The sequence below is a fragment of the Gastrolobium bilobum genome, unplaced genomic scaffold, assembly GCF_033153095.1.
Source record: "Gastrolobium bilobum isolate Gb01-03AN ecotype WA unplaced genomic scaffold, APGP_CSIRO_Gbil_v1 utg8591, whole genome shotgun sequence".
NCBI classification, from domain to species: Eukaryota; Viridiplantae; Streptophyta; class Magnoliopsida; order Fabales; family Fabaceae; genus Gastrolobium; species Gastrolobium bilobum.
Genome location: NW_026897887.1, coordinates 174,914 through 193,660, shown reverse-complemented (window position 1 = coordinate 193,660; position 18,747 = coordinate 174,914). Strand labels below are relative to the sequence as shown.

The 18,747-nt window shown below is 33.4% G+C and overlaps 1 protein-coding gene across 2 annotated transcripts; it reads left to right on the top strand.

Annotated features, from left to right (window-relative positions):
- The first annotated feature begins 12,583 nt into the window (after positions 1-12,583).
- Positions 12,584-18,024, top strand: LOC133311187 (alpha,alpha-trehalose-phosphate synthase [UDP-forming] 5-like). Of its 2 annotated transcripts, none has more exons than XM_061512194.1 (4): positions 12,584-12,604; positions 13,722-15,825; positions 16,281-16,554; positions 17,583-18,024. In XM_061512194.1, the coding sequence occupies exons 2-4, from the start codon at positions 13,841-13,843 to the stop codon at positions 17,880-17,882; spliced, it is 2,559 nt and encodes an 852-aa protein (XP_061368178.1). In that variant the 5' UTR covers positions 12,584-12,604; positions 13,722-13,840; the 3' UTR covers positions 17,883-18,024. The 2 variants fall into 2 exon arrangements, with proteins under 2 accessions (XP_061368178.1, XP_061368177.1); XM_061512193.1 differs by having other exon boundaries at positions 12,604-12,826.
- The last annotated feature ends 723 nt before the right edge of the window (positions 18,025-18,747 follow it).

Here is an 18,747-nt window from a genome sequence, read left to right as displayed (position 1 = left end):
AATTGCCTCAAACAGCAAAGTGCATACCCCTAACTAGCCAGCAAGCTTCATGGAACAGCCAAGCAAACCAGAAAATCTAGAAGTTGCTTAACGGCAGATGCACTGGAAAAATCAGAATTTTTAGAATGAGCCCACAAGAGAATTTAAAAGTTTCCTAAAGAATTATTCACCAAAGAGAAATGAGAAAGATAGAATGAGCCAAACTATATCAACCCTCCTCCAGCCTAACTTACCTGAAAAATGCAAACATCCTGGAACCTTCACAATTCCATCCACAATAGGAAATTCATGCCATTATCAATATATTCTTCCCTCAGACTTGGTCGTCGAAAGACATATGGTGTCATAATTCAACTAACAGATGGGGAGTACTATATGCAATTCTGGACTAATGAGTATGTGTCTGCCACAAAATCTATTAACAAAAATTTTCCATCACAAATGCATGTTTATTTTAGTAATGCAAGTTAAATAATCTATCACTAGCAGGACCATATATGCATTTTGGGTGTTCTTAGATTTTATTTTGAAGTGAATATATATATATATATATATATATATATATATATATATATATATATATATAGGGGTTTGCATTTATCATTTAACATGACACAATAAAGTTTCCTACACACACAACATTTTGTGGGGCCCACACTTTTTGAAGCAAAAAAAAAAAATTACGGCACGCAAAACGAATCTCTATAACATTACACAATCACTTTTTCTATAACATAACTCTTATAAAACCTATATATATATATATATATATATATATATATATATATATATAGGGGTTTGATTTTCTCATGTTAAATGAGAATTCAATTCTCATGTTGTAGAGATAAAAAACATGTGGGACCCATGTGTTAGAAAAAATTATATGTAGGACCCATGTCAGCACGGAAATCGAAGGGTGTGTAGGAAAATTTGAATTCTCATGTTAAATGAGAATTATAAAACCTATATATATATATATATATATATATGGGTCAGGATCATTTTACACCAGTGTAAGTCACACTCTTAATCTTGACCATTGATGCCACTTATATTTAAGGGCTCTAATTTTTTAGTAATGTGAGCCATTGGATACAAGTGGATCAATGCTCTAGATTGAGTGTAAGATTTCTAACTCTTACACTGGTATAAGAATATACTGCCCCTATATATATATATATATATATATATATATATATATATATATATATATATGGACAGGATCATTTGTACAAGTGTCAAACTAAAAAGTTTGACATCAAATCTTAACCGTTGATTTCTGTCAATTTGACGGTTATAATTTATTATGAATTAATAATTAATTAATAAGTGTGACCCAATCAATTATAATTGTTAGATTCATAGAAATTAACAGTTAAGATTTGATGTCAAATTTTTTACATTATATAATTATATGTTCCAACGTCATGGCACTCTTAAAAAAAAATACTTTTGGCCCAATGAGTGTCATAACACTTATATTTTATACATAAAGAAAAGCTAAAAAGCAGAAAATAAAAAGAAAAGAATCAACTGACACCCCTAATTCGAGGAGTGACTGATGAATCCACAAGCAAAAGGTTCTGAGAAGACAGAATCATCGTTCATATCCAAGCGGCCTAGCAAGAGGTTCGTCAGGTAATCGGCATAGCAATTGATCTCCCTCAATGTATAAATAAAGTGGACTTACCCGTTACAATTGATGAATTGATGAATGCTTAGAAATTACAACCATCAAGATGCTAGTACATCAAAATGGAATTTTTCAACTTGTTGAAATTCGAATAATTTCTATGTTTTAAATTTCATTTCAAACATGATTATACCGTATTTTCAAGTAGTATAGATCATGATACATGCATTAAAAATTTAGGTTAACTAAATCAGTACACAGAGGACCATATATGTATTTTAAATGTTCTTAGATTTTATTTCGATGTGAATATATATATATATATATATATATATATATATATATATATATATATATATATATAGGAGCAAGATCTTTTGATACTAGTGTCACAGAAAAAGTTTGACATCTCATCGTAGGATTGTGAGATCAACAAAGATCAACGGTATCACATACTTACAAATCAAAAGTTTTAAAATCAAGGCAAGATCAACGATTTTCAGATGAGGTGTCAAACTTTTTCTTTGAAAGGATCATGTCCCAATATATATATATATATATATATATATATATATATATATATATATATATATATATATATATATATATGAGAAATGATTCTTTTACAAACTTTTTTTTATAAATTACACTAAGTATGACCGGTCATACACTCTTGATTGAAGTATAACTGGTCATACTTAGTGCAGTTTGTAAGAATTTGTAAACAAAAGTTTGTAAATATAACATTCCCCTGTATATATATACATATATATATATATAGGGTTTTATAAGAGTTATGTTATAGGAAAAGTGATTGTGTAATGTTATAGAGATTTGCTTTGCGTGCCGTAATTTCTTTTTTTTCTTTTTTCTTCAAAAAGTGTGGGCCCCACAAAATATTGTATGTGTAGAAAAATTTGTTGTGTCATGTTAAATGACAAATGCAAATCCCATATAGGGTTTTATAAGAGTTATGTTGTAGGAAAAATGATTGTGTAATGTTATAGAGATTCGTTTTGTGTGCCGTAGTTTTTTTTTCTTCAAAAAGTGTGAGCCCCACAAAATGTTGTGTGTGTAGGAAAGTATGTTGTGACATGTTAAATGACAAATGCAAACCCTATATATATATATATATGAAAAATGATTTGTCCTTTGTAATTTATGTCCTTTTAGCAATTATAACTATGTACTAAGGGTAGTATATTGTTATAATATTAAAGTTGCACTTTTTTTTCTCTCTTCAAATATTATTTGCTGATATGAAAAGTAAAAAAAATATAACTTTAATATTATAATTATATACTACTATTAATACATAATTATAAATTACTAAACAACATAAATTATAGGGAAAAGTGTGTATCTTTTAAAGGATACAAACTTATATTCTTTTCAGAGAGACAAAGGAACAAACTTGGGGAAGAGAGAGTGGAGGAAAAAATTTATAATTTAAAATTCAAAAAAATATTACATTCATCTAAAAAGACCATCCTTTTAAATGACAAATAATAAGCCCTAAATTATATCCATTAAAAACACAAACTTTCAACTCGACTTTGGTTTCCAACGTCATAATCTCGTGAATCCCGAGAAGAATGAATTTTTGTTTTTCTTTGTTATCGTCATGAGTCATGACTCATGACACTTGATTATCAATGTCATGATACTCGGGTTCCTAAGAAAAATATTTTTTTGCCAGTAAGAGTGAGCGTCATGTCACTTAAATTGCAATAATATTGCTTAGAAATTATGAGCACCATGACGCTAGGATACCATATGGAATTTTCCAAATATTTTTAATCCAATTGATTTCTGTGGATGGTTTCTCAGAATTATTTTTTTTACTAAGTTAACGTCACAAAACTCAAGTTCCCAAGATAAACTATATTTTTCCTAGCTAGTGTCACAATACTTAAATTGTGGTACTAGATATAATTAAATCTAAGTTTGTCATATGACTATAGGCTCTAGGTTTGTTACATGATTCTAGGTTTCAATTGTTGTAAAAGACAATGGGTGATAAATAAAATCATTGAGACAATTGAACCTATGTATGAAGCAGATGAAATTATTAATCGTAAACAAAATGCAATAGTAAAATAAAGAACAAACTCACAGTATGTCGGCACACAGAAAAAGAATGAAGGAAGTATGTAAACAATGAAGAATTTGAGCTCACAGGAAGTGTCTCCTTAATACAATTTGTTCCCCTCACAATAGATACCGAAGGTTTGATGAACAATTACCTCCCAAGATAGAAAGAATATATGTCTCCAGAGTGTGACGACTGACGACACTAACAGTCTGGAGCCCCAACGAACACAACAGATGTTTGAGGAACCACACTGCCTAAGTACTATGGTATGTATGATGCACAACGAAAGCTTGCACAGAGATGCAAAATTTTGGCAGAGTAATGACGAGAAAAATCAAAATAAATTTCTGAATGGGTTAATGTCTTTATATAGACACTGACCGGACACGATGAAACGCCGTCGGCGAACCGCCGCGATTGATGGCTGCAAAGCAGTATGACCAGTGACTGGTTCGGTTCAGTATAAACTGAATGCACTGGTTCGGTTTAAAACAAAAAACCAGCAAGAAGCAATGTTTCGCTTTGAAGAATTCTAGAGGGAAGCAACGTTTCGGATTGGGGCATTTTGGACATAAATTAATAAAAAAAATGATAACAAAATATTTTATTTCATGCACACGATCGAATCAAGCCGACCGGCGGCTGCGGCGGTGCGCACTTGTGTTTGGTTGACTAATGGCCACCTAACTCCTCTCTCATCCACAAAATGTGTAGTGCCTCAAAGGACAATCTAAAAGTGTGAGGTGGAAGCTTATATACCTTTTCACCTCTTACAAGTTGTCTAATGTGGGACTTCTTATGTTATAGCCTACACACCCTTTCATCTTCCCCTCTTTATTTCCTTCCTCAACCCACTTCTTATTCATAACCCATAGAATTTAGATACAAACTCCAACAATCGCCCACATGGATAAGAAGTCAATTCATCGTGAATATATTGCAAATGAATATGAATGCAAAGTGTGATTCCTCAGCGAGAAACAATTACATCGAGATAGGTAGGGGTTACCTTTGAACATTCTCTAGTTAAAACTATCGGATGGCCTCGGTCAATCGGTGGTCATGGCGACTTGAACCGTCGACCTTTGGTATATACCTAGACAATAGGAGTCACACAATTATTTTCCTAAGATTGTTGGTCTTCATTGTTGTGCCCATTTTGGCCTTGGACACCTGCTTGGTTCTGCGAATGTTCTATGGAATCGGCCTTTTTTAAATTCTCATAGAAACGACCCTCACTTCACACTCACATAGGTGATTCCTTGTGATGTTACTCAACATACATCATCTGAACACATCAGATTAAGAAACTATTAAAAGCCTAAATGTTTACCTTCATATATACATTATCTTGTCATAGGAATGAGTATGAGTTTAGAAACTCCATAGTGTTTTAACAGTTGATCATCACTTAGTTGTCTCTTTGAGCCTAGTTCGTGGGATCTCCACTCATCCAGGTAGAGTTACCGCAATGATCAACAATTGATACTCCTTAAACTCATTTCTTGCGACAAATTCTCAATCAACTCCCTAGGAATCCCTTTGGTCAATGAATCCGTTATGTTTTCTTTAGACTTCACATAGTCAATTGTTATGATTCCACTCGAGAGTAGTTGTCTTACGACATCATGTCTACAACGTATATGTTTAGACTTATCGTTATATATGATGTTCTTTTCCCTTCCAATAGTGGCTTGGTTATAACAATGTATGCATACAGCTGGTACCAGCCTTGACCAATCAGGAACGTCCTCAATAAAATTACGAAGCCATTCAGTTTCCTCACCAGATTTATCTAAATCAATAAATTCCGCTTCCATGGTTGATTTTTCTATGCAAGTCTGCTTGGACGATTTTCAAGACACAGCACCCCACCAAGGGTGAACACAAATCCACTTGTGGATTTAGTGTTACTAGAGTCGATGATCCAGTTTGCATCACAATATCCTTCTATTACTGCAAGGTACTTCTCGTAATGCAAAGCAAGGTTTTGAGTGTTTCAAGTATCACAAAGCTCTTACCATAGCTTTCCAATGAAACTCGTTTGGATTACTAGTAAAGCAACTTAACAGACTTACTGCCTAACACTTGAGCATATTCCTTTTGTGCTTTAGCTTTAACAGTGTTCTTTGATAGTTTAATATTAGAATCTACAGGGTTCTTTTATAGGAGCTATATTCAAACTCTTGAATTTCTCAAGAATTTTAGCAATATAATGAGCCTGTGACAAAGCCAACCCTCCAAATGTTCTATGGATTTTAATAGCTAAGATAATGTATGTTATCCCCATATCTTTCATATCAAGTTTACTGGTAAGCAATTGCTTAGTAGCTTTAATCACTTGATTATTTCTACCCTTTATCAACATGTCATCCACATTAAGACAGACAATGGCAAATACTTTCTCAATATTTCAAATATAGACACATTTATCACATTCATTAATTTGAAAATCATTTGATAACATAACTTTATCAAATTTCGCATGACATTGCTTTAGAGCTTGTTTTAACCCGTAAAAGAATTTTATTAAGTGACAAACTTTGCATTCTTGTCTTGGGACAGCGAAACCTTTAGGTTGTTCTAAATAAATCTCTTTTTCTATGTCGTCATTCAAGAAAGCGATCTTAACATCCATTTGATGTATTTATAACCCATTTAATGCTGCTACCGCAATCAACATCCTAATGGAAGTAATCCTTGTAACAGGTGAACAAGTATCAAAATAGTCGAGACCTTCACGTTGCCCGTAGCCTTTTACCACAAGCCTAACTTTATATTTATCAATCGTGCCATCTTCTTTCATCTTCCTTTTGAAGACCCACTTACTTCCTATAGGCTTATTGCCAGGAGGAAGATTTACCAATTTTCAAGTGTGGTTTGACAAGATAGACTCAATTTAAATATTGATAGCCTCTTCATAGAATGGTGCTTTCAGAAAGTTACAACTTCTTTATAAGTTCGAGTCTCATTTTCTAACAAATATATCAGAAAATCAGGTCTAAAGGATGTGGCGGTCCTTTGTCTCTTACTACGTCTAGGTTCATCCTCTACAGGATCAATACTAGTCGTAGCATTCCTAAGTCTCATAACCTTATTATCATTATTACCACTTAATTCATATACTTTGTTATACGAAAATACGTCTTCAATGAACGTAACTTCCCTTGACTCTAATCGTATTAACATGTATATCTGAGACATCAAATTTAAAATCAGAAATCGATAGACACTACTATTAATTGCATAACCGATGAATACACAATCCACGATTTTAAGTCCGATTTTCAACCTTTTAGGTTTAGGAATCGCGACCTTAGCCAAGCACCCCCACACTCTCAAGTATTTCAAGGATGGTTTCTTTCCTTTCTATACTTCGTATGGTATGCTCTTTATCTTCTTATGGGGAACTCTATTAATAATATAGTTAGCCGTCAAAATGGATTCTCCCCACAAGTTATGTGGTAAATCGAACATGATCAACATAGCGTTCATCATTTCTTTCAACATCCGACATTTTCTTTCTGCAATTCCATTTGATTGCAGTGAATACGGAGCAGTTGTCTGGTGTATAATACCATACTATATACAAAATTTCTCGAAAAGGCCATCATATTCTCCCCCACGATCGCTTCTTACTATTTTAATTTTCTTGTTAAGTTAATTTTCAACTTCATTTTTATATTGTCTAAAAGTTACAATAGTCTCATCTTTACTATTAAGTAAACAAACATAACAATAACTACTGCAATCATCAATGAAAATAATAAAATATTTTTATTACCCCTAGATGGTACAGATTTCATGTTACATATGTCAGTATGTATTAAATCTAACAACTCGGTCGATCTTTCAATAGATATAAAAGGTAATTTCGAAAATTTTGATTCAACACACACTTGACATTTATTATTTATATGTTCAAATTTAGGTAATAAATCTAAATAAATTAAATTCTTAATTAATTTAAAATTAACGTGTCCTAATCATGGTAGTTAAAATCGGGATTTTACCTAAAATCGGAAGGAGGATAAAAAATCATAAAACGTAAAATCTTAACGTAAAAAAAATTGTAAAGACATAAAAACGTTTGGAATTTTGATGAAATTTTTTCGATAAAAAATCATAAAATCGTATATTTAAATCGAGATTTTAACTACCATGGTCCTAATCTATTATGCTATAAATTAAAAGACTCAAGCAAGTAAACAGAAGTGGTATTATTATTAATCTTATTATCGTTGGTTACAGTCACCATATTCAGTTTGAAAATACCCTCACTAAGGTAGCCCTTTCCTACATACACATCATTCTTATAGTAAATACAAGCTTATCATAAACAAATACAAGTTTAAAATCATTCTTGCTCAACAGATATCCAGACACTAAGTTCTTGCGAATATCAAGCATATGGAGCACATCATTGAGTGTCACTATCTTGCCAGACGTCATCTTCAAAGCCACCTTCTCCACACCTTCAATTTTTGAAGTAAATGAATTACCCATATAAAGTTTCTCACCATTCTTTGCATGAATATAGGATGAGAACATCAACTTGTTTGAACAGACATACCGGTGGCACCAGTGTTCATCCACCATTCCTTAGTATCTCCCACTAGGTTGCACTCAACCAGCACCGCTGCCAGATTCAGATCTTCAACTTTATCAGCAATATCAACCATGTTGGCTTGAGTGATCTTCTTCTTTTTGGATTTTTGTGGCTTCCTTTGATCTTTTTTTTGTTCCTTCTTACAGTCCCTTGCACGGTGGTCAGAATTCTCGTAATTGTGACAATTGCCCTTGAACTTTTTGCCTTTTCCTTGCTTAGCATTTCCTTCTTCAGAATATTTTCGCTTCTTTGTCCTTGATCCTTCTTCAATAATATTGGCCTTAGAGACTATAGGATTGTTGTCACATTTCTTTTCAGAAATCTTATTATCTTCCTCTATCCTCAATCTCATGATCAAATCTTCAAGTGATAATTCCTTATGCTTATGCTTCAGATAATTCTTGAAATCTTTATAAGAATTTGGTAATTTTTCTATGAAAGCAGCAACTTGGAAAGACTCATTAAGATACATTTCTTCGGCATGAATTTCATGTACCACCACTTGAAGTTCTTCAACTTGACTCACAACAGATTTAGAGTCTTGCATTTTGAAGTCGAAGAATCTGCCAACTATAAATTTCTTTAAGGCAGTATCCTCGATTTTATACTTCTTGTCCAGACTATTCCATAGTTCCTTACTAGTCTTTAAGGTACTATACACATTATACAATGTGTTGTCTAGACCATTAAGAACGTAATATCGGCAAAGGAAGTTAGAATGCTTCCAAGCACCAATGGCAACAATCCTTTTCTTATCAAGTTGTTCTCCCTATTCCAACTTAGGAGCATCTTCTTTGAGGAAACGTGTCAGACTCAGAGTTGTCAAATAAAACAACATCTTCTGTTGCCAACGCTTGAAATCATTCCCATTAAATTTTTCAGGTTTCTCAGTATGCAATGAAACAGAACCAGTAGGATTGACCAAGTTGGTACTTGCACTTGCCATTTCTGTTACATAAACAAAAGCTCAAATTAATCACATAGATTAATATTGTAATTGCACAGTAAATAGTAAATAATATATAAAATAAAAAAGTAAAATATAATGAACACATATTCAAAATACCAAGTTGTCTTAAGATTGTTGTAAAAGACAATGGCTGATAAATAAAAACACTGAGAGATTTGAAGTATGAAGTAGATGAAGTAAACAAAGTGCAATATATAATAAAGAAATGACTCATAGTATGTCGGTATACAGAAAAATAATCAAGGAGGTATGCAGAACAATGAAGAATTTGAGCCCACAGGAAGTGTCTCCTTAAGATAATTTGTTCCCCCACAATGGATGCCGAAGGTTTGATGAACAATTGCCTCATAGGATAAAACACATATATGTTTCCAGAGTGTGACAACACTAACAGTCTGGGGCCCCAACGAACACAACAGATGTTTGAGGAATCACATTGCCTAAGTATTATGGTATGTATGATGCACAACGAATGCATACACAGTGACGCAACATTTTGGCTTAGTAACGACGGGAAAAATCAGAATAAATTTCTAAACGGGTCAATGTCTATATATAAACACTGATCGAACACGATGAAATGCCGTCGACAAATCGCCGCGACTGACGGCGACAAAGCAGTACGACCGGTTACTGGTTTAGTTCAATATTAACTGAATGCACCGGTTCAGTTTAAACCAAAAAGCTGGCGGGAAGCAATGTTTCGATTTGAAGCATTCTGGAGGGAAGCAACGTTTCGGATAAGGGCATTTTAGACAAAAATTAATAAAATAATTTAATAAAATATTATTTATTTCACACACACACGCGACCGAATTGAATTGAGCCGGCTGGCCGGTAGCACATGCGTGTGTGGTGGACCAATGACCACCTAACGCCTCTCTCCTCCACAAAATGTATAGAGCTCCGAGGGGTAATCTAAGAGTGTGAGGTGAGAGCTTATATACCTTTCCACTTCTTACAAATTGTCCAATATGGGATTTAGTATTTTATAACCCACACACCCTTTCATCTTTCCTTTTTCTTTCCTTCCTCAACCCACTTTTTATTCATAATCCATAGAATTTAGATACAAACTCCAACACCAATGTCGTAACGCTTACAATTCTTGAGAATGAATTTTTTTCTTGGTCAATGTCACGACACTCAAGTTTCTAAGAGAAAAAATATATATTTTTCTTGCTAGTGTTATGACATTTAAATTGCAATAATGGTACTAAATATAATTAACTCTAAGTTTGTTATATGACTCTAGGTTCCAACATCAAAATATCCATGGTTCCTGAGCATGAATTTTCTTCCTTAGTAAATGTCACGACACTCAAGTTCCTAAGAGAAAATATATTTTTTCTAGCCAGTGTCAGGACACTTAAATTGCAATAATGGTGCTAAATATAATTAAATGTAAGTTTGTTATATGACTCTAGGCTCTACGTTGTTATACGACTCTAGGTTTCAACGTCGTAACGCTCATGGTTCCCAAGAATGAATTTATGTTTCTCAGTCAACGTCATGACACTCAAATTCCTGAGAGAAAATATATTTTTCCTTGCTAATGTCATGACACTTAAATTATAATTATTGTTCTAAATATAATTAAATCTAAGTTTGTTATATGACTATAGGCTCTAGGTTTGTGATGCAATTCTAGGTTTCAACATCATAACGCTCATGGTTCCCGAGAATGAATTTTTTTTCTCAGTCAATGTCACAACACTCAAGTTCCTGAGAGAAAATATAAATTTTCATTGCTAGTGTCATGACAGTTAAATTGCAATAATGTGATACGATTCTAGGTTTCAACGTCATAACGCTTATGGTTCCCGAGAATGAAATTTTTTTCTCAGTCAATGTCAGAACACTCAAGTTCCTGAGAGAAAATATATTCTTTCATTGCTAATGTCATGACAGTTAAATTGCAATAATGGTGCCAAATATAATTAAATCTAGATTTGTTATATGACTCTAGGCTTTAGGTTTGTTATAACGTTGTAATGCTCACGGTTTCCAAGAATGAGTTTATTTTTTCTCAATCAACGTCACGATACTCAAATTTCTGAGAGAAAAAATATATTTTTCTTGCTAGTGTCATGACACTTAAATTGCAATAATGGTGCTAAATATAGTTAACTCTAGTTTCCAACATCATAATATTCATTGTTTTCGTGAATGATTTTTTTTTTCTCAGTCTATGTCACGGCACTTGAGTTCTTGAGAGGAATTTTTTCTTTCTAGCTAGTGTTTTGACACTTAAATTGCAATAATGATGCTAAGATTGAAAACATCATTGACTCTAGCCTTCCAAATTTGAATTTTCTATTTTTTTTCTAGTCCAATTGATTTTATGGTTCTAATTTCATTTAAACCTGATTTTATCATATTTGAATAGTTCATGCTATAGGTATAAAAAAGTTTAGGTTAACTAATTAATATATATATATAGAGAGAGGGGGAGGGTAAACTTATATCGAGTTAGAATAAGAAATTTTATATTTAATCTTAACGATTAATTTACTTGCATTTAATTTCTCTAAATTATTAAATACATGTAAAAAGTTTTGGTGGTATAATTAAAAAAAATTTGGTGAATGATATATTTAAATTTAATTCATTAAAAAAAAGTTTTGGAATGCAAGCAAAAAGTATGTCCTTCTACTTGCACCATGCCACCGACTCAGACAAAATATGTTTTAATTAATCATTAACACTTTTTTTTTTAAAAAAAAGCATTAATTTGAAACAGTTGATAATACGTGTGGCCGTAAACTATGATTAAGGATGTTCGCCTCGTGTCATGACACTTCACACATCACCGTGATGGTGAGTGGGATGAGTCTGCGTGTGTTGAAAGCGAGACACAGAATTTATAGACATCGACTTTGTCGTGGTTGGATGTAATAGAATAATACATCATATACGTTTTATGATATTTATATATGTAAATATATATTATTGTAATTTAAACAAAATTGTTTTATAATACTTTACTTATGTCAAGATAAAGAAATTTTGTTAACTAAATGTTCGAATAGTTTACTTGCTAACTTAACATTTGTAAATTACATGCATGAGAAATTTTGTATTTAAAACTAGCGTTTCTCAAAAATCACATTAAAAGGTTTTTTCTTTATGCAGCCAAAAATCACAAAAATAAAAGATACTTTCGTTTGACATCATTGCTCATTAAGGTTTGTGTGAGAACTGAGAATAGCAACGGAAGAAGGATCTTTGGGGTGTGTGTGTGTGTGTCATCTCCCAACTCACCTCACTTTTCTCTTTCTTCACACCTTCAACGGTGTGCGTTTTTTCTTCACCTCTTTTCATCATTGCTGTTGTAAAGTGCTTCTTTCTTCCTTTCTTGGTTCTTATGTTCCTTTTTTTTATCTTGTGTGCTGCTCTGCTTACTTTTACTCTTTTGAGCTTCTATGTGCATCATTGGAAGATGGGTAATCATGCATTTGGATATATCTTAAAGTTCCTCCAATTCTGAGTGCTGCTAGATGATTTTCTGGAATTCTGGTAGGTAAAATTTGTTAGTTGAAGATGATGTTGTGTCGGATTTAGTTCACGAGTGTTGATTGTTCAATGTAGGATTTTCTGAAATTGGTGTTTGTTTGAAGATGGTATGCTTCAAAATATATTTTTTAAATGGTCTCATTTATTTAATTTCTGTCAAAATATAGTTTTTAAACAGGACTCTTTGGTTTGTGAGTGAGAACTGAGAAGAGAAACGGAAGAAGAATCTTTGGTGTGTCTCTCATCTCCTACTCACCTCACTTTTCTCTTTTTTGACACCTTCAACGGTAGTTTTTTTTTTCCATCCCCTTTTTTCATTGCTGTTGTGAAGTGCTTCTTTCTTCCTTTCTGGGTTCTCGATATTCCTTTTTCACCGTGTGTGCTGTTTTGCTTACTTTCTCTCTTTTGAGCTTCTATGTGTATCAATGGAAGATGGGTAAGCGTACATTTAGATATATCTTCAAGTTGCTCCAATTCTGAGTGCTGCTAGATGATTTTCTGCTTGGTAAAATTTGTTAGTTGTAGATTATGGTTTTGTCAGATTTAGTTCACGGATGTTGATTGTTCCATGTAGGATTTTCTCAAATTGGTGTTATAGGACTCTTTGGTTTGAAGATGGTATGCTTCAAAACATATTTTTTGAATGGTCTCAGTTGTTTAATTTCTGTCAAACCTGGCTGAAGTGGATCTATTTTGAGATTTATGTCCCTCTTTGCTCTTTTTCCCCCTTCCTCATGGAGCTAATTACATATCATGAGAACTGCGTGCCAAAGCTGAATCTTTTGAAATCCTGAGACGCAAAGAAAATTTATTTAACTTTTGTATGGAATTTTTTCTTGTAAGGTAACTATATGCAGTATTTATTTTGCTGAATATATGGTGTTTGATTTGGTTTCAGATTTCTGAAATTTCATCCTTGCTATGGTGGGTTGAAGGACTTGGTTGTGAAGAATCAACAAAAGCCTGTTTCTAGATCTTGTCAACCAAAGGTCGTTTGGCCGTCAATCCATCATCATAATGGTTTCGAGGTCATATTCGAACTTGTTAGATCTTACTTCCTGTGACTCCCCAACTTTCGGTCGTGAAAAGAAAAGGCTTCCTCGGGTGGCCACTATTGCTGGAGTACTGTCTGAACTAGATGATGATAACAGCAACAGTGTTGGTTCTGGTGCTCCCTCTTCCATCTCTCAAGATAGGATGATCATTGTAGGTAACCAACTTCCGTTACGGGCACACAGGAAAGATAATGGTAAGTGGGACTTCACCTGGGATGAGGACTCACTTCTTTTACAGCTGAAAGATGGTCTTGGGGAGGATGTAGAAGTTATCTATGTTGGTTGTCTCAGAGAAGAAATTGAGCCAAGTGAGCAAGATGATGTTGCTCAACACTTGCTCGACTCTTTCAAATGTGTACCCACATTCCTCCCTCCTGAGCTTTTTAGTAAATTCTATCATGGATTCTGCAAACAACATCTATGGCCTTTATTTCACTACATGCTTCCACTATCACCTGATCTTGGTGGTCGATTTGATAGGTCCCTTTGGCAAGCTTATGTTTCTGTGAACAAGATATTTGCAGACAAAGTGATGGAAGTCATTAGCCCTGATGATGACTTTGTTTGGGTTCATGACTACCATTTGATGGTTCTGCCAACATTTTTGAGAAAGAGATTTAACAGGGTGAGGCTAGGATTCTTCCTCCATAGTCCATTTCCTTCCTCGGAGATATATAGAACCCTTCCTGTTAGGGATGAACTTCTCAGAGCTCTTTTGAACTCTGACCTTATTGGGTTTCATACTTTTGATTATGCCAGGCACTTCCTCTCCTGTTGTAGTAGAATGCTTGGGCTTTCTTATCAGTCCCAGCGTGGCTACATCGGTATCGAGTACTATGGTAGAACTGTTAGTATTAAGATTCTTCCTGTAGGTATTCATATAGTCCAGCTTCAATCTGTCATGAATCTTCCTGAGACAGAAAGAAAAGTTGCTGAGTTACAAGACCAGTTCAAAGGTCAAACTGTGATGCTTGGGGTTGATGACATGGATATCTTTAAAGGAATCAGCTTAAAACTTTTGGCCTTGGAACAATTGCTTTTGCAACATGCTGATAAGAGGGGCAAAGTTGTTCTGGTCCAAATTGCAAACCCTGCTAGAGGCCGGGGGAAGGATGTACAGGAGGTACAAAGCGAAACTTATGCCACAGTGAAAAGGATAAATGATACATTTGGAAGGTCCGGATACACACCTGTAATATTGATTGATACACCTCTTCAATCTTATGAGCGAATTGCTTATTACGTGATTGCAGAATGTTGTCTTGTTACAGCAGTGAGAGATGGGATGAACCTTATACCCTATGAATATATCATATGTAGACAAGGAAGTGAGAAGCTAGATGAGATTTTAGGGATAAACCCATTTACTGAAAAAAAGAGCATGCTGGTTGTGTCGGAGTTCGTTGGGTGCTCCCCATCACTAAGTGGGGCAATTCGAGTCAATCCATGGAACATTGATGCTGTTTCTGAAGCCATGGATTCTGCCTTAATGATCCCGGAGTCTGAAAAACAGATGCGGCATGAGAAGCATTATAGGTATGTTAGCACACATGATGTTGCATATTGGGCACGTAGCTTCTTGCAGGATCTGGAAAGGGCATGTAGGGATCATCTCAGGAGGAGATGCTGGGGAATTGGTTTTGGTTTAGGCTTTCGGGTAATCACTTTGGACCCAAATTTTAGGAAGCTATCAGTGGAGCATATTGTTTCAGCTTATAAGAGGACCAAACACCGAGCAATTCTTTTGGATTATGATAGTACCATGATGCAGCCTGGATCAATTAGTACAGCACCTAATGCTGAAGTTATAGGCATCTTGAACAGCTTGTGCAGGGACACCAAGAATGTTGTTTTCATTGTCAGTGGAAAGGAGAAAAAGATTCTTACTGAATGGTTTTCTTCTTGTGATAATTTGGGAATTGCTGCAGAGCACGGTTTTTTTATGAGGTATGTCCTTTTTCCTTCTCTCTCTGTCTATGTTTGTGTGTGTTTGGCACAGGGGGAGAGTCTGGCAACTGAGACACTTTTTTTTCACATGCGGATTTTACTTTTTGATTATCTAATTCCCTATGAACTAAACTTATTGACTTTGAATATTACAAGAAAACCATACAGAAAAAGGAAACAATGAATGGCATAAAACTACCAAACTTTGAATTTACTAGTTTGTTTTTTAAGTTTACTTCGATTTCTTTTGTCTCAAATTTGTTGGGATTGGGGGATCATTTTTGGCATTTCTATTTTTATAGATGGGTCTAGTTCACCCTCTTTGTCAGCCAAATAAATTTGCACCGCTTCATGTTATTATACATGGGAGATTGTTAAGGAAAAATAAAGAACACATTTTTCTTGGAAGAGCTTGCTTGTGTGCTAAAATTGAAGCTCAATCTTTCTTTTCCCAGGACAAATCATGATGCAGAATGGGAAACTTGTGTTGCTGTTCCAGATTTTGACTGGAAACAGATTGCTGAGCCAGTAATGCAGTTATACATGGAAACAACTGATGGTTCTAACATAGAGGCCAAAGAGAGTGCTCTTGTTTGGAATTATGAGTATGCAGATCGAGACTTTGGTTCGTGCCAAGCTAAGGAACTTTTAGATCATCTTGAAAGTGTTCTGGCTAATGAACCTGTTTCTGTTAAAAGTGGTTCACACATTGTGGAAGTTAAACCTCAGGTTAGTAATTAAACCATCTTTCTACTTCTCATCTATGTTGGAACATGTGAAACTAGATTGATTCCAGAGATCAATGTTTAAGGGCCTCCTTTTTCTAAGGTCTTATATTTGTTGGGTGTGCAAAAGAACAAAAAAAAAAACTGAATTGCACTTAAAAAAAAATAAAAACTGGTTTTAAAAAACTAGGTTCTTGAACTGAACTGATTTTTTGGAAACCAATTCATGAAGTGGACTGGTTTAAAAAACCATGAACCAAATCGGTTTTTTTTTCTTCTCTTATTATTATTTTTTTCTCTCTCTATTTTTCTTGCTTATTTATTTTGTTCCTTATGTTATCTTTATTTTTATTTCTTTAGATTTTTCTTTTTCTTTTTCTCTTATGTATTTTTCTATCTTGTTTTTACTTTATTTTATTTTTTTAATTATTTATTGCTTTTTTTTTCAAATTTGTAGTATCATTTATATTTTTTTTATTTTTATTTTTTTCCTCAATATTTTCATACTTTTCATTTGAATTCAAAACCGGTTCAAAAATCAGTTTTAAGAATGTGTAAAAGAACCACAAAATAACACTAAACTTTAAAAAAAAAAAAAAAAAAAAAAAAAAAAAAAAAACTAATTTTAAAAACCAGAACCTAAGCAATTTTTTTCTCTTTTCATTTATTTTTCTTTTTTCCTCTCTATTTCTCTTCTCTTATTTACTTATTTACTATCTTCTAGTTCACAATCGGTTCTAGTTTAGAATAGGTTTGACCCAAACTGGTTCCGAACTAATCGAATCGTTTTCGAATTGAGCCGAACCAGTTTCGAACTGAGACGAACCAGTTTGGGATAAAAAAAAAAAAGGTTCTTTAAACCAATTCGGTTCAAATCTTCAAAAAATTCAGTTCAATTCTACCCATGCCACCCTTACATATTTTTACTATTACCTTTTTTCTAAGTAACAACAATGAAAATCCAATTTTTATGCATTGAAGCGCATCCTCGAATGTTGACTATTTCCTTTTATCCTACAACTTGATGTGCAGGGTGTGGACAAGGGCATTGTAGCAGAACATCTTCTGTTAACAATGCAACAAAAGGGAATGATTCCAGATTTTGTTCTATGCATTGGGGATGACAGATCAGATGAGGACATGTTTAAGGTAATAATGAATGCAAAGGACTCTCTTTCTACTGTTGCAGAAGTGTTTCCTTGCACTGTTGGGCAGAAACCTAGTAAGGCCAAGTATTACTTGGAAGACACAAGTGAGATTTTGAGAATGTTGCATGGCCTTGCCAATGCTTCTGAGCAGTCTCTTAGAAGTTCTCCCCAGTCTTCTAATTAAGCTTTTTGTTCTGTAGCATAACATTATTACCAACTACCAAAAGATCTAGATTTTGTTTTGCAAGTAGATAAATCATATGTAGTTATTGTTTCTAATCTCCAATATTGGTTTCTTAACGTTTTGATGTGTAATAACGTGACTGTTGGGCCATCAGAGTATAAATTAAAAATAAAATTTACAAAATGGTGTAATGATTTTACCATTGTAATATACCATTTAAGCACCATTGTAATATACACAATTATTAGATTCACGAAAATTAACCATTAAAATTTGATATAAAAAATTTATTATTTTTATATCAATAATATATATATATATATATATATATATATATATATATATATATATATATATATATAGGGTTTTATAAGAGTTATGTTGTAGGAAAAGTGATTATGTAATGTTATAGAGATTCGTTTTGCGTATCATAATTTTTTATTTTTTTTGCTTTAAAAAGTGTGGGCTCCACAAAATGTTGTGTGTGTAGGAAAATTTTTCTGGTCATGTTAAAAGACAAACTAAAACCCCATATATATATATATATATATATATATATATATATATATATATATATATATATAGGGAAAAACATTTTTCAAGCAGCTTGACATAAGTTTATCTCCGGCCATTCCAAAATTACGTCGTTTTATTTATTTATTTTCTTATATTAATTGATTCACTTTTGAATGATTATGATTTCCTTTCTCTCTCTCTTCCTTTATTACCATTGATCCATCTTTGTACGGTTATGATTTTGTAGCCGGAGATAAAATTATCTCAAGCAGCTTGAGAAACGATAAGTCCGTATATATATATATATATATATATATGAGAAAAACATTTCTCAAGCAGCTTGAGATAA

What these genes read in the sequence shown, in the direction of transcription:
- LOC133311187 (XM_061512194.1), top strand. Translation starts at nt 13,841, where the DNA reads ATGGTTTCGAGGTCATATTCGAACTTGTTAGATCTTACTTCCTGTGAC. An exon ending in GAGCACGGTTTTTTTATGAG is followed by an intron (nt 15,826 to 16,280) that starts GTATGTCCTTTT and finishes TTCTTTTCCCAG; the next exon opens with GACAAATCATGATGCAGAAT. An exon ending in TTGTGGAAGTTAAACCTCAG is followed by an intron (nt 16,555 to 17,582) that starts GTTAGTAATTAA and finishes CTTGATGTGCAG; the next exon opens with GGTGTGGACAAGGGCATTGT.